The following is a 25,777-nucleotide window of genomic DNA, read 5'->3' as shown; positions in this document are numbered from 1 at the left end:
AAGTCAACCTCCTCCATCCTCTCTCTCCAGCTGGTTCACCGTTCACTGGTTAATTCCTCCTGGTTTCTGTTGCAGAAGTGCTCAAAGGAACAGCGGCACGCTAAAACCCGCACTCCCTTGAACTGGAATACCCTGACAGAAGTGCGGGAGCTGGCAGAGAGCACAGTCAACAAAGTGCTGCAGAGGGTGAAAGAGCTGGAGCAGCCAGTCCACGTTTTAAGGAGTGCCCCCCTTGCAGTTCGGGGAGGGCTGTTTTGTAGCGGAGGAAGGGCAGAGCATTCAGAGAAGCCTCCTGCGGATGTGCGGGAGGAAGTTTTGCTGGTGGCTAGAGACATTGCAGCAGCCCTTTTGGATCATCTGGCGAAGGAAGGTGCATACAGAGCATCAGATGCCTCTGAGGCCAGGCTGTTGGCCAGTCGCAAAAGGCAGCAGCGCGTTGCCGCAGGACCCACGCGAGCGGGCAAATTGGGAGAAAGAAAAGCCAGGCAAGCTGAACTCCCAAGGTTTGATGGAGGACTTCCTCTGCCTTCGCTTCACAAAATCATCCAGGATGCTGCTGAAAATATTGCAGCCACCTTGCAAATGTTTGCAGCATCTCAGTTTGAGCATCACTTCCACTGCAAGTACTCTGAAATGCTCAAGCTGCCCATGAAGACAATTTGTCAGAGGCAGCTGCAACCACCCCAGGCACCTTCCTCCAACCACGTCATTGAAGATGGAGCATCATCTAGAACCTCTGAACACGAGACAGCAGATGCCAAAAACTTGCTTGCGTTGCAATCCTCCCAAAATCGTGCTGAGCTATCCCAAGCCAGGAGCACGCTCGAAGGGGAAGGCATTGCCAAAGCAATTTCCAAGGTTCAGCAGCTCCACTCGGAGATAAAAGTGTGTGCTGAGACCTTTGTGTGTGATGCTCTGGAAAGCCTGAAGAAGGAGTTAGAACAGAAACAGCCTGCCAAGGCAAGAGCCTTACCACACAGGTCAGAAGAAAGCCCTGTGCAGAGTGGCCCAAGAGAGCAGCGTGTTCGGCCTCTGACTGCAGGAGATCCAGGCGTGCATTGCAGAAGGCAGGTGGCAAAAGAGCCAAGCCGGAGAGATGGGAATGGGAGCAATGTGGGACAGGTCTTTCCAAAAGCAGAAGGAAGGAGAACTCCTACTGGAAAGTTAGTGGAGAGCCAACCAAGAACAAAGCTCCCTCCCCTCATGGTCCGTGGAATGGTCATGCTTTCAGAGGATGAAGCAGAGGCTCAAGGTTCTGAAGAGAAACATTCAGCTCATCTGCTCCCATCCGTCTGCCAAAGCTCTGAGCATTTTGCTCAGAATACGCCAGAAGACATGCGGAAGCCGCACACTCCCCCCTTGCCAGTTGCATCAACACCTCACTCTGCACTGCTGGAAAACCAGCCTAAAGCGAGGCCAGGGAGCACACGAGACCCTTTCCCCTGCATTGCTCAGCAGTATTGCAGGCAGCCCGTCCCTCCAGCAGCTCCAAAGACCGCTTCTCAGAGCGGAGCCCGGATGAGATCGATGCGTGTAAAGCTGGTGACGGACAAGCCGGGGCAACGTGAACGCTGACAGAGGGCATTACCGGGGCACAGAATAAAGATGTTATTTCCAAGCACTGTGTGGATGTTCTTGTGTTCCTGTGCTGCTCCGGTGATTTACACCTGTTCATGACAGGGTCCAGCAACTGCTGCGAGAGCTGCGCGAGACCTTGTGCCCAGGTCGCGAGGCAGACGAGGCGAAGCTTCTCTTCAAGCAGCCCACGTGCGGCAAGGGCTCCAGAGTGCCATTTCTTGGGGCGAGGGCATTGGGGCAGGCCTGGGCTATGTAGCCAGAATCCGGGCAGGCAAGGCTGCTCCCACCACTTGCGCTCACACATGTACTCCTGCGCTCGCTTCCCATCCCTTCGTTAGGGTGTCAGTAGAGGCAAGCCTGCTCTGCTTCAGAGTTCACCTGAAGCATTTCCATGGCAGCAGCCGAATGTCTGCAGTAAATTCTGTGCCAGAGGGAGCTCCAAACCTCTTTCAACTGCACAGAGACTTGGTCGACTGTGAACTCCCTCAAGAGTCATTCCATTCCCCACTCTAGCCCCAGCTCCATGTTCGTGTAAGTACACTGGTGGGACACATGTCACTCTCGAAGCAAGCTGCAGCAGTGGGCTTAAGGCTTGCTGAGCCAGAGGTTCCCCAGCATCAGCATTTTCATAGCTGCCGGTGGACTTAGCCAACATGCCATTGTCTACTGCCTGCGTCAGTCTCATTTTGCTTCTACCTGCCCTAAGGCACCCTAAGATTCTATCACTATGAGTGCCACAGTTCAACGACACTTTGTCCAAAATATTTATTTAAATAGAGCACTCTTTATTACCTAGCCATACTGTGTTGAGGAATCCAGCAACACGAAGCACGGAACAGGTAGTAGTAACAAACACCACGGTGACACGGCACTTCCCAGTACACACTGAGTAGCAGACTAGCGGTAAAAGGCCCCCCAGCCTAGGTGCTTTCTGCCTGCAGTTCAGCGGTGTGGACAGACTGCTCCGGTCACACAAACCACAGATAGCATGTGCTCAGCGTACAAAAGATGAGACTTTTTGTCCAACAAATGGCTTGCCAGTATAGGACACCTAAGAAGCCCTGGTGGTCCTCCTAAGAATCCTACCACATGTCACAGGAAGGATGTTTCTTCCCTTGTTACTGTAGTTCTTCCTAGAGAGCATCTAGGCCCATGCAGAGCACCACTTATTGACAAAATACTTGTTTAGAAGGGATTAAGCAGCCGAAGACTTTCAACAGCCTCTCTTTCCATGTTCCCTTTGGTAACATCATGTGGGGAAAGGGCTGGGCCAAAAAGCCACGGTCAGAGCACCCATCTGGACGGACATGTCCAGTCCAGCCCATTACAAATGGCAGCAATGTGCCTCCCATCACTGAGGCAGAGGGAGGTACATCTCTGGTACAAAGCGAGCTTTAAAAATGCTCAAAAAGATCTGCCGTTTGTGCGAACTGAGCTCCAAGGCCTCTCCTCCAAGGTCTGCGCAAGGCTGCGCCCAGGGAAGACCGGCAAGGCCCCTTGGCAAGGCGAGGGCAGGCCGGGCCTGCAGGCCAGCCCGAGGGGGCCTGCCAGGACGGGCGGTGGCGCGCGAAAGCGGCCATGCGACAATGCGCTATTGTGAGACTGGGGTCACTCGTGAGGCGAGCGGCCGCGGCCAGCAGAGCTGGGTGCTGCTGGAGCCATTGGAGCCAGCGAACGTCGCAGCTCGCGGAGAAAGTTCTGGAAAGAACCATGGAGAACATTCTCCGTGCTGATGTCCAAAATGGAGATGGACTAGCAAGAACAGAGGAGAAGAGGGCCGAGGTGTGTACCAGGCTGCAGAGAGGGCTAAGCGTGGGAGCCAGCAACCGTGTGGGGCTGCTGTGGGCTGTGGGAGTGCACAGGGGAGGGAGAGTGACAGGCACAGGGGGGAGGCCGGAGGAGGCTCTTGGGGAACTGTGTCTCTCTGCCGCTGCTGGAGTCCAGCTCCACAGGCCAGAGAGTGCTGTGCAAGGACGTCAGGGCTGGGTAAAGGGGCTGGAGTTGTAGGCAAGTGACCGGAGGAGCAGAGCATGGCTGGGGAATAGGGCACTCTTGGCACCCTCCTTGCGTGGGGCTTTCAAGGCGCACTTCTGGAAGCTGCTGTGCAGGAAGGCTGTGGAGAGCCAAAAGCCCATGAGTGCCTCTGTCTTTCCAGCCCGGGCGCCGAAGACAGCAGCTCAGAGATTCTACTGAGCTGCTGAACTTGCCTCTGGGGGTGAAGATCCCTGTGGAGCCGGGCTCCAGCACTGTGTTCCACCGGACCAAGCTGGGGGTAAAGGTAAAAGCAGCTGAAAGGGGTCAGGAAAGTCTCCTCTTCCTCCTCCTTTTCTTGCCGGACACGCAGAGCATCCTGCAAGAGGGACATTCCTCCATCCAAGCAGTGGGATATCCTGGTGTCAGCGGGAGCTGCAGTCCTTAGTGTGACAGGGAACAGATGGTCTGTGCGCTGAGCGAAGGCAGGAGCTGCCAGGAGGAGGCCCCAGGTCGTGTGCAGGAGTTGGGAGAGAAGGTTGCAACATGGGTCTCTGCCCGTGCATGTGCCTACAGAGCCAGTGGCAGCCTGGTGTGTGGCACTGGAGAAGTGTTCCACGGGGCCCGGCGTGCATCACGCAGCGAGGCGGCCAGGGATGCTCCTACAGAACCTGGGAGACTCTCCAGGAGAGTTTTCCCTTCCCTCGAGCTCTGTTTGTGCCGAGCTGTAAATGGCAAGGCTTCTCTGCCGAGGAAACTTGTCAAGTATCCCCTTCTACACACAGCCACGAGATGGGAGCTGTGGAGCTGTGGATGGTTCTCCTCGCCTGAAAAGTCTCCAAGTAGAATAAGCTTTCCTTTGGGTATGATTTCTCCGTATCCCTGTGGGTACAGAGTGAGCTAGGTGCTGAGCCAGGAATGACCCTAAATCTCAGAGCCTGGAGAGCTAGCCCTATGAGCTGACAAAGCTCCAAAGTGTCTTTGTCTCTTTCCTCAGCCATCCTACCCTGATCTTGCCATGCACAATGTATCTTACAGCTTCACCAGCCGGCCAGTCACTTTGATCTTGGAGATCCACACTGTCATTTACTGGGGAATGAGTACAACAGCCTGCATGACCCCCATTTGCGGGAGTACTACAGCCGCAAAGAGCATTTGCGTAGGCTGAGGAGAGAAGGCTTCATCACGGAGGATGGCAAAGTAGGTTGTTCATGTGGGTGAGATGATGCCCTTCCAAAGGAGGGGGAGGTTGCCAGAGCGCTTGCTGCAGCCGCTCCTTGCAGGTGGAGGGCTCAGGGTTGTTGTGCTGCTTTCGCTGCTGCGGGGCAGGAGGAGCCCAAAGCTTGCTCTAGGCATTCCCATCTGCTCTTCCCAGGCTGTGTGTCGCTGCCACAGCAGCGGGTGCGTGGCCAGGGGGCCCAGTGATGAGCACGAGTCCCCACTGGGTGGTGGGAGCAAAGCCCCTCGATGCTGGGCCGGGCCGGGAGCGCAGCTCTCGCTGGGCTAGCGCTCCTCCTGGCAAGGCAGGCTGCGCGTGAGCGGCCAAAGCGCTAGATGATTTCTGCCCTCATCTCCTCGTAGGTTGTCTGCAATCTGCATGAATTCAACCAGTACAGGCAGTACCTGACGACGCTCAAGATAGAGCTCGAGAAAGCAGATGGGCAGGAACACGAGCCTAAACCTCAGGGTGCACAGGTACGCGTCGTGGTGCAGAGGGATGGGGTTTCACATCAATTCTGCCAGAAAGGCATGACCTGAAGAAGTGGTGAAGGCTGCGCTGGTGTGCCAGCTCTTGCGGCATGGAAAGGTTTGCGTCGCTCTGTGCTGAGCAGCTGATGCAGGATTTGGGCACGGGTGGGAAAGTGGTCCCTGAGTGCCCTCTGAGAGTGCTGAGGGAAGCCTTTCCCTCCTGGTCCCTGCTTCCCTCTCCTGGGCAAGGGCTTCTCAGAAAGCATGGCAATGCAGGGATCTCCAGGAACAAGGGCTGCTTGTTCCTACTCATAAAACGAGCATTCCTCACATTCAGGTCTGGACAAGGTGCCAAGGAGCCTCTGAAGATAAGCAGAGGTGTGGTGGGAGCCAAGTAGGCAACACCCGCGGCAGCCAAGACCCCAACACCCGTGGTAGAGACGACAAGGGCAAAGGGTTCAGATCAGTAAGTCAACCTCCTCCATCCTCTCTCTCCAGCTGGTTCACCGTTCACTGGTTAATTCCTCCTGGTTTCTGTTGCAGAAGTGCTCAAAGGAACAGCGGCACGCTAAAACCCGCACTCCCTTGAACTGGAATACCCTGACAGAAGTGCGGGAGCTGGCAGAGAGCACAGTCAACAAAGTGCTGCAGAGGGTGAAAGAGCTGGAGCAGCCAGTCCACGTTTTAAGGAGTGCCCCCCTTGCAGTTCGGGGAGGGCTGTTTTGTAGCGGAGGAAGGGCAGAGCATTCAGAGAAGCCTCCTGCGGATGTGCGGGAGGAAGTTTTGCTGGTGGCTAGAGACATTGCAGCAGCCCTTTTGGATCATCTGGCGAAGGAAGGTGCATACAGAGCATCAGATGCCTCTGAGGCCAGGCTGTTGGCCAGTCGCAAAAGGCAGCAGCGCGTTGCCGCAGGACCCACGCGAGCGGGCAAATTGGGAGAAAGAAAAGCCAGGCAAGCTGAACTCCCAAGGTTTGATGGAGGACTTCCTCTGCCTTCGCTTCACAAAATCATCCAGGATGCTGCTGAAAATATTGCAGCCACCTTGCAAATGTTTGCAGCATCTCAGTTTGAGCATCACTTCCACTGCAAGTACTCTGAAATGCTCAAGCTGCCCATGAAGACAATTTGTCAGAGGCAGCTGCAACCACCCCAGGCACCTTCCTCCAACCACGTCATTGAAGATGGAGCATCATCTAGAACCTCTGAACACGAGACAGCAGATGCCAAAAACTTGCTTGCGTTGCAATCCTCCCAAAATCGTGCTGAGCTATCCCAAGCCAGGAGCACGCTCGAAGGGGAAGGCATTGCCAAAGCAATTTCCAAGGTTCAGCAGCTCCACTCGGAGATAAAAGTGTGTGCTGAGACCTTTGTGTGTGATGCTCTGGAAAGCCTGAAGAAGGAGTTAGAACAGAAACAGCCTGCCAAGGCAAGAGCCTTACCACACAGGTCAGAAGAAAGCCCTGTGCAGAGTGGCCCAAGAGAGCAGCGTGTTCGGCCTCTGACTGCAGGAGATCCAGGCGTGCATTGCAGAAGGCAGGTGGCAAAAGAGCCAAGCCGGAGAGATGGGAATGGGAGCAATGTGGGACAGGTCTTTCCAAAAGCAGAAGGAAGGAGAACTCCTACTGGAAAGTTAGTGGAGAGCCAACCAAGAACAAAGCTCCCTCCCCTCATGGTCCGTGGAATGGTCATGCTTTCAGAGGATGAAGCAGAGGCTCAAGGTTCTGAAGAGAAACATTCAGCTCATCTGCTCCCATCCGTCTGCCAAAGCTCTGAGCATTTTGCTCAGAATACGCCAGAAGACATGCGGAAGCCGCACACTCCCCCCTTGCCAGTTGCATCAACACCTCACTCTGCACTGCTGGAAAACCAGCCTAAAGCGAGGCCAGGGAGCACACGAGACCCTTTCCCCTGCATTGCTCAGCAGTATTGCAGGCAGCCCGTCCCTCCAGCAGCTCCAAAGACCGCTTCTCAGAGCGGAGCCCGGATGAGATCGATGCGTGTAAAGCTGGTGACGGACAAGCCGGGGCAACGTGAACGCTGACAGAGGGCATTACCGGGGCACAGAATAAAGATGTTATTTCCAAGCACTGTGTGGATGTTCTTGTGTTCCTGTGCTGCTCCGGTGATTTACACCTGTTCATGACAGGGTCCAGCAACTGCTGCGAGAGCTGCGCGAGACCTTGTGCCCAGGTCGCGAGGCAGACGAGGCGAAGCTTCTCTTCAAGCAGCCCACGTGCGGCAAGGGCTCCAGAGTGCCATTTCTTGGGGCGAGGGCATTGGGGCAGGCCTGGGCTATGTAGCCAGAATCCGGGCAGGCAAGGCTGCTCCCACCACTTGCGCTCACACATGTACTCCTGCGCTCGCTTCCCATCCCTTCGTTAGGGTGTCAGTAGAGGCAAGCCTGCTCTGCTTCAGAGTTCACCTGAAGCATTTCCATGGCAGCAGCCGAATGTCTGCAGTAAATTCTGTGCCAGAGGGAGCTCCAAACCTCTTTCAACTGCACAGAGACTTGGTCGACTGTGAACTCCCTCAAGAGTCATTCCATTCCCCACTCTAGCCCCAGCTCCATGTTCGTGTAAGTACACTGGTGGGACACATGTCACTCTCGAAGCAAGCTGCAGCAGTGGGCTTAAGGCTTGCTGAGCCAGAGGTTCCCCAGCATCAGCATTTTCATAGCTGCCGGTGGACTTAGCCAACATGCCATTGTCTACTGCCTGCGTCAGTCTCATTTTGCTTCTACCTGCCCTAAGGCACCCTAAGATTCTATCACTATGAGTGCCACAGTTCAACGACACTTTGTCCAAAATATTTATTTAAATAGAGCACTCTTTATTACCTAGCCATACTGTGTTGAGGAATCCAGCAACACGAAGCACGGAACAGGTAGTAGTAACAAACACCACGGTGACACGGCACTTCCCAGTACACACTGAGTAGCAGACTAGCGGTAAAAGGCCCCCCAGCCTAGGTGCTTTCTGCCTGCAGTTCAGCGGTGTGGACAGACTGCTCCGGTCACACAAACCACAGATAGCATGTGCTCAGCGTACAAAAGATGAGACTTTTTGTCCAACAAATGGCTTGCCAGTATAGGACACCTAAGAAGCCCTGGTGGTCCTCCTAAGAATCCTACCACATGTCACAGGAAGGATGTTTCTTCCCTTGTTACTGTAGTTCTTCCTAGAGAGCATCTAGGCCCATGCAGAGCACCACTTATTGACAAAATACTTGTTTAGAAGGGATTAAGCAGCCGAAGACTTTCAACAGCCTCTCTTTCCATGTTCCCTTTGGTAACATCATGTGGGGAAAGGGCTGGGCCAAAAAGCCACGGTCAGAGCACCCATCTGGACGGACATGTCCAGTCCAGCCCATTACAAATGGCAGCAATGTGCCTCCCATCACTGAGGCAGAGGGAGGTACATCTCTGGTACAAAGCGAGCTTTAAAAATGCTCAAAAAGATCTGCCGTTTGTGCGAACTGAGCTCCAAGGCCTCTCCTCCAAGGTCTGCGCAAGGCTGCGCCCAGGGAAGACCGGCAAGGCCCCTTGGCAAGGCGAGGGCAGGCCGGGCCTGCAGGCCAGCCCGAGGGGGCCTGCCAGGACGGGCGGTGGCGCGCGAAAGCGGCCATGCGACAATGCGCTATTGTGAGACTGGGGTCACTCGTGAGGCGAGCGGCCGCGGCCAGCAGAGCTGGGTGCTGCTGGAGCCATTGGAGCCAGCGAACGTCGCAGCTCGCGGAGAAAGTTCTGGAAAGAACCATGGAGAACATTCTCCGTGCTGATGTCCAAAATGGAGATGGACTAGCGAGAACAGAGGAGAAGAGGGCCGAGGTGTGTACCAGGCTGCAGAGAGGGCTAAGCGTGGGAGCCAGCAACCGTGTGGGGCTGCTGTGGGCTGTGGGAGTGCACAGGGGAGGGAGAGTGACAGGCACAGGGGGGAGGCCGGAGGAGGCTCTTGGGGAACTGTGTCTCTCTGCCGCTGCTGGAGTCCAGCTCCACAGGCCAGAGAGTGCTGTGCAAGGACGTCAGGGCTGGGTAAAGGGGCTGGAGTTGTAGGCAAGTGACCGGAGGAGCAGAGCATGGCTGGGGAATAGGGCACTCTTGGCACCCTCCTTGCGTGGGGCTTTCAAGGCGCACTTCTGGAAGCTGCTGTGCAGGAAGGCTGTGGAGAGCCAAAAGCCCATGAGTGCCTCTGTCTTTCCAGCCCGGGCGCCGAAGACAGCAGCTCAGAGATTCTACTGAGCTGCTGAACTTGCCTCTGGGGGTGAAGATCCCTGTGGAGCCGGGCTCCAGCACTGTGTTCCACCGGACCAAGCTGGGGGTAAAGGTAAAAGCAGCTGAAAGGGGTCAGGAAAGTCTCCTCTTCCTCCTCCTTTTCTTGCCGGACACGCAGAGCATCCTGCAAGAGGGACATTCCTCCATCCAAGCAGTGGGATATCCTGGTGTCAGCGGGAGCTGCAGTCCTTAGTGTGACAGGGAACAGATGGTCTATGCGCTGAGCGAAGGCAGGAGCTGCCAGGAGGAGGCCCCAGGTCGTGTGCAGGAGTTGGGAGAGAAGGTTGCAACATGGGTCTCTGCCCGTGCATGTGCCTACAGAGCCAGTGGCAGCCTGGTGTGTGGCACTGGAGAAGTGTTCCACGGGGCCCGGCGTGCATCAGGCAGCGAGGCGGCCAGGGATGCTCCTACAGAACCTGGGAGACTCTCCAGGAGAGTTTTCCCTTCCCTCGAGCTCTGTTTGTGCCGAGCTGTAAATGGCAAGGCTTCTCTGCCGAGGAAACTTGTCAAGTATCCCCTTCTACACACAGCCACGAGATGGGAGCTGTGGAGCTGTGGATGGTTCTCCTCGCCTGAAAAGTCTCCAAGTAGAATAAGCTTTCCGTTGGGTATGATTTCTCCGTATCCCTGTGGGTACAGAGTGAGCTAGGTGCTGAGCCAGGAATGACCCTAAATCTCAGAGCCTGGAGAGCTAGCCCTATGAGCTGACAAAGCTCCAAAGTGTCTTTGTCTCTTTCCTCAGCCATCCTACCCTGATCTTGCCATGCACAATGTATCTTACAGCTTCACCAGCCGGCCAGTCACTTTGATCTTGGAGATCCACACTGTCATTTACTGGGGAATGAGTACAACAGCCTGCATGACCCCCATTCGCGGGAGTACTACAGCCGCAAAGAGCATTTGCGTAGGCTGAGGAGAGAAGGCTTCATCACGGAGGATGGCAAAGTAGGTTGTCCATGTGGGTGAGATGATGCCCTTCCAAAGGAGGGGGAGGTTGCCAGAGCGCTTGCTGCAGCCGCTCCTTGCAGGTGGAGGGCTCAGGGTTGTTGTGCTGCTTTCGCTGCTGCGGGGCAGGAGGAGCCCAAAGCTTGCTCTAGGCATTCCCATCTGCTCTTCCCAGGCTGTGTGTCGCTGCCACAGCAGCGGGTGCGTGGCCAGGGGGCCCAGTGATGAGCACGAGTCCCCACTGGGTGGTGGGAGCAAAGCCCCTCGATGCTGGGCCGGGCCGGGAGCGCAGCTCTCGCTGGGCTAGCGCTCCTGCTGGCAAGGCAGGCTGCGCGTGAGCGGCCAAAGCGCTAGATGATTTCTGCCCTCATCTCCTCGTAGGTTGTCTGCAATCTGCATGAATTCAACCAGTACAGGCAGTACCTGACGACGCTCAAGATAGAGCTCGAGAAAGCAGATGGGCAGGAACACGAGCCTAAACCTCAGGGTGCACAGGTACGCGTCGTGGTGCAGAGGGATGGGGTTTCACATCAATTCTGCCAGAAAGGCATGACCTGAAGAAGTGGTGAAGGCTGCACTGGTGTGCCAGCTCTTGCGGCATGGAAAGGTTTGCGTCGCTCTGTGCTGAGCAGCTGATGCAGGATTTGGGCACGGGTGGGAAAGTGGTCCCTGAGTGCCCTCTGAGAGTGCTGAGGGAAGCCTTTCCCTCCTGGTCCCTGCTTCCCCCTCCTGGGCAAGGGCTTCTCAGAAAGCATGGCAATGCAGGGATCTCCAGGAACAAGGGCTGCTTGTTCCTACTCATAAAACGAGCATTCCTCACATTCAGGTCTGGACAAGGTGCCAAGGAGCCTCTGAAGATAAGCAGAGGTGTGGTGGGAGCCAAGTAGGCAACACCTGCGGCAGCCAAGATCCCAACACCCGTGGTAGAGACGACAAGGGCAAAGGGTTCAGATCAGTAAGTCAACCTCCTCCATCCTCTCTCTCCAGCTGGTTCACCGTTCACTGGTTAATTCCTCCTGGTTTCTGTTGCAGAAGTGCTCAAAGGAACAGCGGCACGCTAAAACCCGCACTCCCTTGAACTGGAATACCCTGACAGAAGTGCGGGAGCTGGCAGAGAGCACAGTCAACAAAGTGCTGCAGAGGGTGAAAGAGCTGGAGCAGCCAGTCCACGTTTTAAGGAGTGCCCCCCTTGCAGTTCGGGGAAGGCTGTTTTGTAGCGGAGGAAGGGCAGAGCATTCAGAGAAGCCTCCTGCGGATGTGCGGGAGGAAGTTTTGCTGGTGGCTAGAGACATTGCAGCAGCCCTTTTGGATCATCTGGCGAAGGAAGGTGCATACAGAGCATCAGATGCCTCTGAGGCCAGGCTGTTGGCCAGTCGCAAAAGGCAGCAGCGCGTTGCCGCAGGACCCACGCGAGCGGGCAAATTGGATGAAAGAAAAGCCAGGCAAGCTGAACTCCCAAGGTTTGATGGAGGATTTCCTCTGCCTTCGCTTCACAAAATCATCCAGGATGCTGCTGAAAATATTGCAGCCACCTTGCAAATGTTTGCAGCATCTCAGTTTGAGCATCACTTCCACTGCAAATATTCTGAAATGCTCAAGCTGCCCATGAAGACAATTTGTCAGAGGCAGCTGCAACCACCCCAGGCACCTTCCTCCAACCACGTCATTGAAGATGGAGCATCATCTAGAACCTCTGAACACGAGACAGCAGACGCCAAAAACTTGCTTGCGTTGCAATCCTCCCAAAAGCGTGCTGAGCTATCCCAAGCCAGGAGCACGCTCGAAGGGGAAGGCATTGCCAAAGCAATTTCCAAGGTTCAGCAGCTCCACTCGGAGATAAAAGTGTGTGCTGAGACCTTTGTGTGTGACGCTCTGGAAAGCCTGAAGAAGGAGTTAGAACAGAAACAGCCTGCCAAGGCAAGAGCCTTACCACACAGGTCAGAAGAAAGCCCTGTGCAGAGTGGCCCAAGAGAGCAGCGTGTTCGGCCTCTGACTGCAGGAGATCCAGGCGTGCATTGCAGAAGGCAGGTGGCAAAAGAGCCAAGCTGGAGAGATGGGAATGGGAGCAATGTGGGACAGGTCTTTCCAAAAGCAGAAGGAAGGAGAACTCCTACTGGAAAGTTAGTGGAGAGCCAACCAAGAACAAAGCTCCCTCCCTTCATGGTCCGTGGAATGGTCATGCTTTCAGAGGATGAAGCAGAGGCTCAAGGTTCTGAAGAGAAACATTCAGCTCATCTGCTCCCATCCGTCTGCCAAAGCTCTGAGCATTTTGCTCAGAACACGCCAGAAGCCATGCGGAAGCCGCACACTCCCCCCTTGCCAGTTGCATCAACACCTCACTCTGCACTGCTGGAAAACCAGCCTAAAGCGAGGCCAGGGAGCACACGAGACCCTTTCCCCTGCATTGCTCAGCAGTATTGCAGGCAGCCCGTCCCTCCAGCAGCTCCAAAGACCGCTTCTCAGAGCGGAGCCCGGATGAGATCGATGCGTGTAAAGCTGGTGACGGACAAGCCGGGGCAACGTGAACGCTGACAGAGGGCATTACCGGGGCACAGAATAAAGATGTTATTTCCAAGCACTGTGTGGATGTTCTTGTGTTCCTGTGCTGCTCCGGTGATTTACACCTGTTTATGACAGGGTCCAGCAACTGCTGCGAGAGCTGCGCGAGACCTTGTGCCCAGGTCGCGAGGCAGACGAGGCGAAGCTTCTCTTCAAGCAGCCCACGTGCGGCAAGGGCTCCAGAGTGCCATTTCTTGGGGCGAGGGCATTGGGGCAGGCCTGGGCTATGTAGCCAGAATCCGGGCAGGCAAGGCTGCTCCCACCACTTGCGCTCACACATGTACTCCTGCGCTCGCTTCCCATCCCTTCGTTAGGGTGTCAGTAGAGGCAAGCCTGCTCTGCTTCAGAGTTCACCTGAAGCATTTCCATGGCAGCAGCCGAATGTCTGCAGTAAATTCTGTGCCAGAGGGAGCTCCAAACCTCTTTCAACTGCACAGAGACTTGGTCGACTGTGAACTCCCTCAAGAGTCATTCCATTCCCCACTCTAGCCCCAGCTCCATGTTCGTGTAAGTACACTGGTGGGACACATGTCACTCTCGAAGCAAGCTGCAGCAGTGGGCTTAAGGCTTGCTGAGCCAGAGGTTCCCCAGCATCAGCATTTTCATAGCTGCCGGTGGACTTAGCCAACATGCCATTGTCTACTGCCTGCGTCAGTCTCATTTTGCTTCTACCTGCCCTAAGGCACCCTAAGATTCTATCACTATGAGTGCCACAGTTCAACGACACTTTGTCCAAAATATTTATTTAAATAGAGCACTCTTTATTACCTGGCCATACTGTGTTGAGGAATCCAGCAACATGAAGCACGGAACAGGTAGTAGTAACAAACACCACGGTGACACGGCACTTCCCAGTACACACTGAGTAGCAGACTAGAGGTAAAAGGCCCCCCAGCCTAGGTGCTTTCTGCCTGCAGTTCAGCGGTGTGGACAGACTGCTCCGGTCACACAAACCACAGATAGCATGTGCTCAGCGTACAAAAGATGAGACTTTTTGTCCAACAAATGGCTTGCCAGTATAGGACACCTAAGAAGCCCTGGTGGTCCTCCTAAGAATCCTACCACATGTCACAGGAAGGATGTTTCTTCCCTTGTTACTGTAGTTCTTCCTAGAGAGCATCTAGGCCCATGCAGAGCACCACTTATTGACAAAATACTTGTTTAGAAGGGATTAAGCAGCCGAAGACTTTCAACAGCCTCTCTTTCCATGTTCCCTTTGGTAACATCATGTGGGGAAAGGGCTGGGCCAAAAAGCCACGGTCAGAGCACCCATCTGGACGGACATGTCCAGTCCAGCCCATTACAAATGGCAGCAATGTGCCTCCCATCACTGAGGCAGAGGGAGGTACATCTCTGGTACAAAGCGAGCTTTAAAAATGCTCAAGAAGATCTGCTGTCTGTGCAAACTGAGCTCCAAGGCCTCTCCTCCAAGGTCTGCGCAAGGCTGCGCCCAGGGAAGACCGGCAAGGCCCCTTGGCAAGGCGAGGGCAGACCGGGCCTGCAGGCCAGCCCGAGGGGGCCTGCCAGGACGGGCGGTGGCGCGCGAAAGCGGCCATGCGACAATGTGCTATTGTGAGACTGGGGTCACTCGTGAGGCGAGCGGCCGCGGCCAGCAGAGCTGGGTGCTGCTGGAGCCATTGGAGCCAGCGAACGTCGCAGCTCGCGGAGAAAGTTCTGGAAAGAACCATGGAGAACATTCTCCGTGCTGATGTCCAAAATGGAGATGGACTAGCGAGAACAGAGGAGAAGAGGGCCGAGGTGTGTACCAGGCTGCAGAGAGGGCTAAGCGTGGGAGCCAGCAACCGTGTGGGGCTGCTGTGGGCTGTGGGAGTGCACAGGGGAGGGAGAGTGACAGGCACAGGGGGGAGGCCGGAGGAGGCTCTTGGGGAACTGTGTCTCTCTGCCGCTGCTGGAGTCCAGCTCCACAGGCCAGAGAGTGCTGTGCAAGGACGTCAGGGCTGGGTAAAGGGGCTGGAGTTGTAGGCAAGTGACCGGAGGAGCAGAGCATGGCTGGGGAATAGGGCACCCTCCTTGGCACCCTCCTTGCGTGGGGCTTTCAAGGCGCACTTCTGGAAGCTGCTGTGCAGGAAGGCTGTGGAGAGCCAAAAGCCCATGAGTGCCTCTGTCTTTCCAGCCCGGGCGCCGAAGACAGCAGCTCAGAGATTCTACTGAGCTGCTGAACTTGCCTCTGGGGGTGAAGATCCCTGTGGAGCCGGGCTCCAGCACTGTGTTCCACCGGACCAAGCTGGGGGTAAAGGTAAAAGCAGCTGAAAGGGGTCAGGAAAGTCTCCTCTTCCTCCTCCTTTTCTTGCCGGACACGCAGAGCATCCTGCAAGAGGGACATTCCTCCATCCAAGCAGTGGGATATCCTGGTGTCAGCGGGAGCTGCAGTCCTTAGTGTGACAGGGAACAGATGGTCTGTGCGCTGAGCGAAGGCAGGAGCTGCCAGGAGGAGGCCCCAGGTCGTGTGCAGGAGTTGGGAGAGAAGGTTGCAACATGGGTCTCTGCCCGTGCATGTGCCTACAGAGCCAGTGGCAGCCTGGTGTGTGGCACTGGAGAAGTGTTCCACGGGGCCCGGCGTGCATCACGCAGCGAGGCGGCCAGGGATGCTCCTACAGAACCTGGGAGACTCTCCAGGAGAGTTTTCCCTTCCCTCGAGCTCTGTTTGTGCCGAGCTGTAAATGGCAAGGCTTCTCTGCCGAGGAAACTTGTCAAGTATCCCCTTCTACACACAGCCACGAGATGGGAGCTGTGGAGCTGTGGATGGTTCTCCTCGCCTGAAAAGTCTCCAAGTAGAATAAGCTTTCCTTTGGGTATGATTTCTCCGTATCCCTGTGGGTACAGAGTGAGCTAGGTGCTGAGCCAGGAATGACCCTAAATCTCAGAGCCTGGAGAGCTAGCCCTATGAGCTGACAAAGCTCCAAAGTGTCTTTGTCTCTTTCCTCAGCCATCCTACCCTGATCTTGCCATGCACAATGTATCTTACAGCTTCACCAGCCGGCCAGTCACTTTGATCTTGGAGATCCACACTGTCATTTACTGGGGAATGAGTACAACAGCCTGCATGACCCCCATTTGCGGGAGTACTACAGCCGCAAAGAGCATTTGCGTAGGCTGAGGAGAGAAGGCTTCATCACGGAGGATGGCAAAGTAGGTTGTTCATGTGGGTGAGATGATGCCCTTCCAAAGGAGGGGGAGGTTGCCAGAGCGCTTGCTGCAGCCGCTCCTTGCAGGTGGAGGGCTCAGGGTTGTTGTGCTGCTTTCGCTGCTGCGGGGCAGGAGGAGCCCAAAGCTTGCTCTAGGCATTCCCATCTGCTCTTCCCAGGCTGTGTGTCGCTGCCACAGCAGCGGGTGCGTGGCCAGGGGGCCCAGTGATGAGCACGAGTCCCCACTGGGTGGTGGGAGCAAAGCCCCTCGATGCTGGGCCGGGCCGGGAGCGCAGCTCTCGCTGGGCTAGCGCTCCTCCTGGCAAGGCAGGCTGCGCGTGAGCGGCCAAAGCGCTAGATGATTTCTGCCCTCATCTCCTCGTAGGTTGTCTGCAATCTGCATGAATTCAACCAGTACAGGCAGTACCTGACGACGCTCAAGATAGAGCTCGAGAAAGCAGATGGGCAGGAACACGAGCCTAAACCTCAGGGTGCACAGGTACGCGTCGTGGTGCAGAGGGATGGGGTTTCACATCAATTCTGCCAGAAAGGCATGACCTGAAGAAGTGGTGAAGGCTGCGCTGGTGTGCCAGCTCTTGCGGCATGGAAAGGTTTGCGTCGCTCTGTGCTGAGCAGCTGATGCAGGATTTGGGCACGGGTGGGAAAGTGGTCCCTGAGTGCCCTCTGAGAGTGCTGAGGGAAGCCTTTCCCTCCTGGTCCCTGCTTCCCTCTCCTGGGCAAGGGCTTCTCAGAAAGCATGGCAATGCAGGGATCTCCAGGAACAAGGGCTGCTTGTTCCTACTCATAAAACGAGCATTCCTCACATTCAGGTCTGGACAAGGTGCCAAGGAGCCTCTGAAGATAAGCAGAGGTGTGGTGGGAGCCAAGTAGGCAACACCCGCGGCAGCCAAGACCCCAACACCCGTGGTAGAGACGACAAGGGCAAAGGGTTCAGATCAGTAAGTCAACCTCCTCCATCCTCTCTCTCCAGCTGGTTCACCGTTCACTGGTTAATTCCTCCTGGTTTCTGTTGCAGAAGTGCTCAAAGGAACAGCGGCACGCTAAAACCCGCACTCCCTTGAACTGGAATACCCTGACAGAAGTGCGGGAGCTGGCAGAGAGCACAGTCAACAAAGTGCTGCAGAGGGTGAAAGAGCTGGAGCAGCCAGTCCACGTTTTAAGGAGTGCCCCCCTTGCAGTTCGGGGAGGGCTGTTTTGTAGCGGAGGAAGGGCAGAGCATTCAGAGAAGCCTCCTGCGGATGTGCGGGAGGAAGTTTTGCTGGTGGCTAGAGACATTGCAGCAGCCCTTTTGGATCATCTGGCGAAGGAAGGTGCATACAGAGCATCAGATGCCTCTGAGGCCAGGCTGTTGGCCAGTCGCAAAAGGCAGCAGCGCGTTGCCGCAGGACCCACGCGAGCGGGCAAATTGGGAGAAAGAAAAGCCAGGCAAGCTGAACTCCCAAGGTTTGATGGAGGACTTCCTCTGCCTTCGCTTCACAAAATCATCCAGGATGCTGCTGAAAATATTGCAGCCACCTTGCAAATGTTTGCAGCATCTCAGTTTGAGCATCACTTCCACTGCAAGTACTCTGAAATGCTCAAGCTGCCCATGAAGACAATTTGTCAGAGGCAGCTGCAACCACCCCAGGCACCTTCCTCCAACCACGTCATTGAAGATGGAGCATCATCTAGAACCTCTGAACACGAGACAGCAGATGCCAAAAACTTGCTTGCGTTGCAATCCTCCCAAAATCGTGCTGAGCTATCCCAAGCCAGGAGCACGCTCGAAGGGGAAGGCATTGCCAAAGCAATTTCCAAGGTTCAGCAGCTCCACTCGGAGATAAAAGTGTGTGCTGAGACCTTTGTGTGTGATGCTCTGGAAAGCCTGAAGAAGGAGTTAGAACAGAAACAGCCTGCCAAGGCAAGAGCCTTACCACACAGGTCAGAAGAAAGCCCTGTGCAGAGTGGCCCAAGAGAGCAGCGTGTTCGGCCTCTGACTGCAGGAGATCCAGGCGTGCATTGCAGAAGGCAGGTGGCAAAAGAGCCAAGCCGGAGAGATGGGAATGGGAGCAATGTGGGACAGGTCTTTCCAAAAGCAGAAGGAAGGAGAACTCCTACTGGAAAGTTAGTGGAGAGCCAACCAAGAACAAAGCTCCCTCCCCTCATGGTCCGTGGAATGGTCATGCTTTCAGAGGATGAAGCAGAGGCTCAAGGTTCTGAAGAGAAACATTCAGCTCATCTGCTCCCATCCGTCTGCCAAAGCTCTGAGCATTTTGCTCAGAATACGCCAGAAGACATGCGGAAGCCGCACACTCCCCCCTTGCCAGTTGCATCAACACCTCACTCTGCACTGCTGGAAAACCAGCCTAAAGCGAGGCCAGGGAGCACACGAGACCCTTTCCCCTGCATTGCTCAGCAGTATTGCAGGCAGCCCGTCCCTCCAGCAGCTCCAAAGACCGCTTCTCAGAGCGGAGCCCGGATGAGATCGATGCGTGTAAAGCTGGTGACGGACAAGCCGGGGCAACGTGAACGCTGACAGAGGGCATTACCGGGGCACAGAATAAAGATGTTATTTCCAAGCACTGTGTGGATGTTCTTGTGTTCCTGTGCTGCTCCGGTGATTTACACCTGTTCATGACAGGGTCCAGCAACTGCTGCGAGAGCTGCGCGAGACCTTGTGCCCAGGTCGCGAGGCAGACGAGGCGAAGCTTCTCTTCAAGCAGCCCACGTGCGGCAAGGGCTCCAGAGTGCCATTTCTTGGGGCGAGGGCATTGGGGCAGGCCTGGGCTATGTAGCCAGAATCCGGGCAGGCAAGGCTGCTCCCACCACTTGCGCTCACACATGTACTCCTGCGCTCGCTTCCCATCCCTTCGTTAGGGTGTCAGTAGAGGCAAGCCTGCTCTGCTTCAGAGTTCACCTGAAGCATTTCCATGGCAGCAGCCGAATGTCTGCAGTAAATTCTGTGCCAGAGGGAGCTCCAAACCTCTTTCAACTGCACAGAGACTTGGTCGACTGTGAACTCCCTCAAGAGTCATTCCATTCCCCACTCTAGCCCCAGCTCCATGTTCGTGTAAGTACACTGGTGGGACACATGTCACTCTCGAAGCAAGCTGCAGCAGTGGGCTTAAGGCTTGCTGAGCCAGAGGTTCCCCAGCATCAGCATTTTCATAGCTGCCGGTGGACTTAGCCAACATGCCATTGTCTACTGCCTGCGTCAGTCTCATTTTGCTTCTACCTGCCCTAAGGCACCCTAAGATTCTATCACTATGAGTGCCACAGTTCAACGACACTTTGTCCAAAATATTTATTTAAATAGAGCACTCTTTATTACCTAGCCATACTGTGTTGAGGAATCCAGCAACACGAAGCACGGAACAGGTAGTAGTAACAAACACCACGGTGACACGGCACTTCCCAGTACACACTGAGTAGCAGACTAGCGGTAAAAGGCCCCCCAGCCTAGGTGCTTTCTGCCTGCAGTTCAGCGGTGTGGACAGACTGCTCCGGTCACACAAACCACAGATAGCATGTGCTCAGCGTACAAAAGATGAGACTTTTTGTCCAACAAATGGCTTGCCAGTATAGGACACCTAAGAAGCCCTGGTGGTCCTCCTAAGAATCCTACCACATGTCACAGGAAGGATGTTTCTTCCCTTGTTACTGTAGTTCTTCCTAGAGAGCATCTAGGCCCATGCAGAGCACCACTTATTGACAAAATACTTGTTTAGAAGGGATTAAGCAGCCGAAGACTTTCAACAGCCTCTCTTTCCATGTTCCCTTTGGTAACATCATGTGGGGAAAGGGCTGGGCCAAAAAGCCACGGTCAGAGCACCCATCTGGACGGACATGTCCAGTCCAGCCCATTACAAATGGCAGCAATGTGCCTCCCATCACTGAGGCAGAGGGAGGTACATCTCTGGTACAAAGCGAGCTTTAAAAATGCTCAAAAAGATCTGCCGTTTGTGCGAACTGAGCTCCAAGGCCTCTCCTCCAAGGTCTGCGCAAGGCTGCGCCCAGGGAAGACTGGCAAGGCCCCTTGGCAAGGCGAGGGCAGGCCGGGCCTGCAGGCCAGCCCGAGGGGGCCTGCCAGGACGGGCGGTGGCGCGCGAAAGCGGCCATGCGACAATGCGCTATTGTGAGACTGGGGTCACTCGTGAGGCGAGCGGCCGCGGCCAGCAGAGCTGGGTGCTGCTGGAGCCATTGGAGCCAGCGAACGTCGCAGCTCGCGGAGAAAGTTCTGGAAAGAACCATGGAGAACATTCTCCGTGCTGATGTCCAAAATGGAGATGGACTAGCGAGAACAGAGGAGAAGAGGGCCGAGGTGTGTACCAGGCTGCAGAGAGGGCTAAGCGTGGGAGCCAGCAACCGTGTGGGGCTGCTGTGGGCTGTGGGAGTGCACAGGGGAGGGAGAGTGACAGGCACAGGGGGGAGGCCGGAGGAGGCTCTTGGGGAACTGTGTCTCTCTGCCGCTGCTGGAGTCCAGCTCCACAGGCCAGAGAGTGCTGTGCAAGGACGTCAGGGCTGGGTAAAGGGGCTGGAGTTGTAGGCAAGTGACCGGAGGAGCAGAGCATGGCTGGGGAATAGGGCACTCTTGGCACCCTCCTTGCGTGGGGCTTTCAAGGCGCACTTCTGGAAGCTGCTGTGCAGGAAGGCTGTGGAGAGCCAAAAGCCCATGAGTGCCTCTGTCTTTCCAGCCCGGGCGCCGAAGACAGCAGCTCAGAGATTCTACTGAGCTGCTGAACTTGCCTCTGGGGGTGAAGATCCCTGTGGAGCCGGGCTCCAGCACTGTGTTCCACCGGACCAAGCTGGGGGTAAAGGTAAAAGCAGCTGAAAGGGGTCAGGAAAGTCTCCTCTTCCTCCTCCTTTTCTTGCCGGACACGCAGAGCATCCTGCAAGAGGGACATTCCTCCATCCAAGCAGTGGGATATCCTGGTGTCAGCGGGAGCTGCAGTCCTTAGTGTGACAGGGAACAGATGGTCTATGCGCTGAGCGAAGGCAGGAGCTGCCAGGAGGAGGCCCCAGGTCGTGTGCAGGAGTTGGGAGAGAAGGTTGCAACATGGGTCTCTGCCCGTGCATGTGCCTACAGAGCCAGTGGCAGCCTGGTGTGTGGCACTGGAGAAGTGTTCCACGGGGCCCGGCGTGCATCAGGCAGCGAGGCGGCCAGGGATGCTCCTACAGAACCTGGGAGACTCTCCAGGAGAGTTTTCCCTTCCCTCGAGCTCTGTTTGTGCCGAGCTGTAAATGGCAAGGCTTCTCTGCCGAGGAAACTTGTCAAGTATCCCCTTCTACACACAGCCACGAGATGGGAGCTGTGGAGCTGTGGATGGTTCTCCTCGCCTGAAAAGTCTCCAAGTAGAATAAGCTTTCCGTTGGGTATGATTTCTCCGTATCCCTGTGGGTACAGAGTGAGCTAGGTGCTGAGCCAGGAATGACCCTAAATCTCAGAGCCTGGAGAGCTAGCCCTATGAGCTGACAAAGCTCCAAAGTGTCTTTGTCTCTTTCCTCAGCCATCCTACCCTGATCTTGCCATGCACAATGTATCTTACAGCTTCACCAGCCGGCCAGTCACTTTGATCTTGGAGATCCACACTGTCATTTACTGGGGAATGAGTACAACAGCCTGCATGACCCCCATTCGCGGGAGTACTACAGCCGCAAAGAGCATTTGCGTAGGCTGAGGAGAGAAGGCTTCATCACGGAGGATGGCAAAGTAGGTTGTCCATGTGGGTGAGATGATGCCCTTCCAAAGGAGGGGGAGGTTGCCAGAGCGCTTGCTGCAGCCGCTCCTTGCAGGTGGAGGGCTCAGGGTTGTTGTGCTGCTTTCGCTGCTGCGGGGCAGGAGGAGCCCAAAGCTTGCTCTAGGCATTCCCATCTGCTCTTCCCAGGCTGTGTGTCGCTGCCACAGCAGCGGGTGCGTGGCCAGGGGGCCCAGTGATGAGCACGAGTCCCCACTGGGTGGTGGGAGCAAAGCCCCTCGATGCTGGGCCGGGCCGGGAGCGCAGCTCTCGCTGGGCTAGCGCTCCTGCTGGCAAGGCAGGCTGCGCGTGAGCGGCCAAAGCGCTAGATGATTTCTGCCCTCATCTCCTCGTAGGTTGTCTGCAATCTGCATGAATTCAACCAGTACAGGCAGTACCTGACGACGCTCAAGATAGAGCTCGAGAAAGCAGATGGGCAGGAACACGAGCCTAAACCTCAGGGTGCACAGGTACGCGTCGTGGTGCAGAGGGATGGGGTTTCACATCAATTCTGCCAGAAAGGCATGACCTGAAGAAGTGGTGAAGGCTGCACTGGTGTGCCAGCTCTTGCGGCATGGAAAGGTTTGCGTCGCTCTGTGCTGAGCAGCTGATGCAGGATTTGGGCACGGGTGGGAAAGTGGTCCCTGAGTGCCCTCTGAGAGTGCTGAGGGAAGCCTTTCCCTCCTGGTCCCTGCTTCCCCCTCCTGGGCAAGGGCTTCTCAGAAAGCATGGCAATGCAGGGATCTCCAGGAACAAGGGCTGCTTGTTCCTACTCATAAAACGAGCATTCCTCACATTCAGGTCTGGACAAGGTGCCAAGGAGCCTCTGAAGATAAGCAGAGGTGTGGTGGGAGCCAAGTAGGCAACACCTGCGGCAGCCAAGATCCCAACACCCGTGGTAGAGACGACAAGGGCAAAGGGTTCAGATCAGTAAGTCAACCTCCTCCATCCTCTCTCTCCAGCTGGTTCACCGTTCACTGGTTAATTCCTCCTGGTTTCTGTTGCAGAAGTGCTCAAAGGAACAGCGGCACGCTAAAACCCGCACTCCCTTGAACTGGAATACCCTGACAGAAGTGCGGGAGCTGGCAGAGAGCACAGTCAACAAAGTGCTGCAGAGGGTGAAAGAGCTGGAGCAGCCAGTCCACGTTTTAAGGAGTGCCCCCCTTGCAGTTCGGGGAAGGCTGTTTTGTAGCGGAGGAAGGGCAGAGCATTCAGAGAAGCCTCCTGCGGATGTGCGGGAGGAAGTTTTGCTGGTGGCTAGAGACATTGCAGCAGCCCTTTTGGATCATCTGGCGAAGGAAGGTGCATACAGAGCATCAGATGCCTCTGAGGCCAGGCTGTTGGCCAGTCGCAAAAGGCAGCAGCGCGTTGCCGCAGGACCCACGCGAGCGGGCAAATTGGATGAAAGAAAAGCCAGGCAAGCTGAACTCCCAAGGTTTGATGGAGGATTTCCTCTGCCTTCGCTTCACAAAATCATCCAGGATGCTGCTGAAAATATTGCAGCCACCTTGCAAATGTTTGCAGCATCTCAGTTTGAGCATCACTTCCACTGCAAATATTCTGAAATGCTCAAGCTGCCCATGAAGACAATTTGTCAGAGGCAGCTGCAACCACCCCAGGCACCTTCCTCCAACCACGTCATTGAAGATGGAGCATCATCTAGAACCTCTGAACACGAGACAGCAGACGCCAAAAACTTGCTTGCGTTGCAATCCTCCCAAAAGCGTGCTGAGCTATCCCAAGCCAGGAGCACGCTCGAAGGGGAAGGCATTGCCAAAGCAATTTCCAAGGTTCAGCAGCTCCACTCGGAGATAAAAGTGTGTGCTGAGACCTTTGTGTGTGACGCTCTGGAAAGCCTGAAGAAGGAGTTAGAACAGAAACAGCCTGCCAAGGCAAGAGCCTTACCACACAGGTCAGAAGAAAGCCCTGTGCAGAGTGGCCCAAGAGAGCAGCGTGTTCGGCCTCTGACTGCAGGAGATCCAGGCGTGCATTGCAGAAGGCAGGTGGCAAAAGAGCCAAGCTGGAGAGATGGGAATGGGAGCAATGTGGGACAGGTCTTTCCAAAAGCAGAAGGAAGGAGAACTCCTACTGGAAAGTTAGTGGAGAGCCAACCAAGAACAAAGCTCCCTCCCTTCATGGTCCGTGGAATGGTCATGCTTTCAGAGGATGAAGCAGAGGCTCAAGGTTCTGAAGAGAAACATTCAGCTCATCTGCTCCCATCCGTCTGCCAAAGCTCTGAGCATTTTGCTCAGAATACGCCAGAACACATGCGGAAGCCGCACACTCCCCCCTTGCCAGTTGCATCAACACCTCACTCTGCACTGCTGGAAAACCAGCCTAAAGCGAGGCCAGGGAGCACACGAGACCCTTTCCCCTGCATTGCTCAGCAGTATTGCAGGCAGCCCGTCCCTCCAGCAGCTCCAAAGACCGCTTCTCAGAGCGGAGCCCGGATGAGATCGATGCGTGTAAAGCTGGTGACGGACAAGCCGGGGCAACGTGAACGCTGACAGAGGGCATTACCGGGGCACAGAATAAAGATGTTATTTCCAAGCACTGTGTGGATGTTCTTGTGTTCCTGTGCTGCTCCGGTGATTTACACCTGTTCATGACAGGGTCCAGCAACTGCTGCGAGAGCTGCGCGAGACCTTGTGCCCAGGTCGCGAGGCAGACGAGGCGAAGCTTCTCTTCAAGCAGCCCACGTGTGGCAAGGGCTCCAGAGTGCCATTTCTTGGGGCGAGGGCATTGGGGCAGGCCTGGGCTATGTAGCCAGAATCCGGGCAGGCAAGGCTGCTCCCACCACTTGCGCTCACACATGTACTCCTGCGCTCGCTTCCCATCCCTTCGTTAGGGTGTCAGTAGAGGCAAGCCTGCTCTGCTTCAGAGTTCACCTGAAGCATTTCCATGGCAGCAGCCGAATGTCTGCAGTAAATTCTGTGCCAGAGGGAGCTCCAAACCTCTTTCAACTGCACAGAGACTTGGTCGACTGTGAACTCCCTCAAGAGTCATTCCATTCCCCACTCTAGCCCCAGCTCCATGTTCGTGTAAGTACACTGGTGGGACACATGTCACTCTCGAAGCAAGCTGCAGCAGTGGGCTTAAGGCTTGCTGAGCCAGAGGTTCCCCAGCATCAGCATTTTCATAGCTGCCGGTGGACTTAGCCAACATGCCATTGTCTACTGCCTGCGTCAGTCTCATTTTGCTTCTACCTGCCCTAAGGCACCCTAAGATTCTATCACTATGAGTGCCACAGTTCAACGACACTTTGTCCAAAATATTTATTTAAATAGAGCACTCTTTATTACCTAGCCATACTGTGTTGAGGAATCCAGCAACACGAAGCACGGAACAGGTAGTAGTAACAAACACCACGGTGACACGGCACTTCCCAGTACACACTGAGTAGCAGACTAGCGGTAAAAGGCCCCCCAGCCTAGGTGCTTTCTGCCTGCAGTTCAGCGGTGTGGACAGACTGCTCCGGTCACACAAACCACAGATAGCATGTGCTCAGCGTACAAAAGATGAGACTTTTTGTCCAACAAATGGCTTGCCAGTATAGGACACCTAAGAAGCCCTGGTGGTCCTCCTAAGAATCCTACCACATGTCACAGGAAGGATGTTTCTTCCCTTGTTACTGTAGTTCTTCCTAGAGAGCATCTAGGCCCATGCAGAGCACCACTTATTGACAAAATACTTGTTTAGAAGGGATTAAGCAGCCGAAGACTTTCAACAGCCTCTCTTTCCATGTTCCCTTTGGTAACATCATGTGGGGAAAGGGCTGGGCCAAAAAGCCACGGTCAGAGCACCCATCTGGACGGACATGTCCAGTCCAGCCCATTACAAATGGCAGCAATGTGCCTCCCATCACTGAGGCAGAGGGAGGTA

General features: G+C 55.4%; 2 protein-coding genes across 2 annotated transcripts in view; both read left to right on the top strand.

The window, feature by feature from the left end:
• Positions 1-19,745, top strand: part of LOC148593868 (uncharacterized) — a 33,708-nt gene extending 13,963 nt beyond the window's left edge. The window contains exons 13-25 of the mRNA XM_088529189.1: positions 1,068-1,082; positions 3,773-3,856; positions 4,588-4,749; positions 5,131-5,250; positions 6,774-6,788; positions 9,479-9,562; positions 10,294-10,455; positions 10,837-10,956; positions 12,480-12,494; positions 15,188-15,271; positions 16,003-16,164; positions 16,546-16,659; positions 19,641-19,745. Coding sequence (XP_088385315.1) covers positions 1,068-1,082; positions 3,773-3,856; positions 4,588-4,749; positions 5,131-5,250; positions 6,774-6,788; positions 9,479-9,562; positions 10,294-10,455; positions 10,837-10,956; positions 12,480-12,494; positions 15,188-15,271; positions 16,003-16,164; positions 16,546-16,659; positions 19,641-19,745 — 1,242 coding nt within the window. The remainder of the gene's footprint in view (positions 1-1,067; positions 1,083-3,772; positions 3,857-4,587; positions 4,750-5,130; positions 5,251-6,773; positions 6,789-9,478; positions 9,563-10,293; positions 10,456-10,836; positions 10,957-12,479; positions 12,495-15,187; positions 15,272-16,002; positions 16,165-16,545; positions 16,660-19,640) is intronic.
• Positions 19,746-20,277: 532 nt separating this feature from the next.
• The window catches only part of LOC148593867 (uncharacterized), a 33,706-nt gene continuing 28,206 nt past the window's right edge, over positions 20,278-25,777 (top strand). Inside the window, exons 1-5 of the mRNA XM_088529188.1 lie at positions 20,278-20,295; positions 20,855-20,977; positions 21,709-21,870; positions 22,252-22,371; positions 23,895-23,909. Coding sequence (XP_088385314.1) covers positions 20,278-20,295; positions 20,855-20,977; positions 21,709-21,870; positions 22,252-22,371; positions 23,895-23,909 — 438 coding nt within the window. The remainder of the gene's footprint in view (positions 20,296-20,854; positions 20,978-21,708; positions 21,871-22,251; positions 22,372-23,894; positions 23,910-25,777) is intronic.

Source organism: Tinamus guttatus, unplaced genomic scaffold (assembly GCF_059628265.1).
Source record: "Tinamus guttatus ecotype Peru unplaced genomic scaffold, ASM5962826v1 Tinamus_guttatus_pri_ptg000326l, whole genome shotgun sequence".
In the NCBI taxonomy this organism is placed as follows: Eukaryota; Metazoa; Chordata; class Aves; order Tinamiformes; family Tinamidae; genus Tinamus; species Tinamus guttatus.
This window is presented reverse-complemented; position numbering and strand designations above follow the sequence as displayed.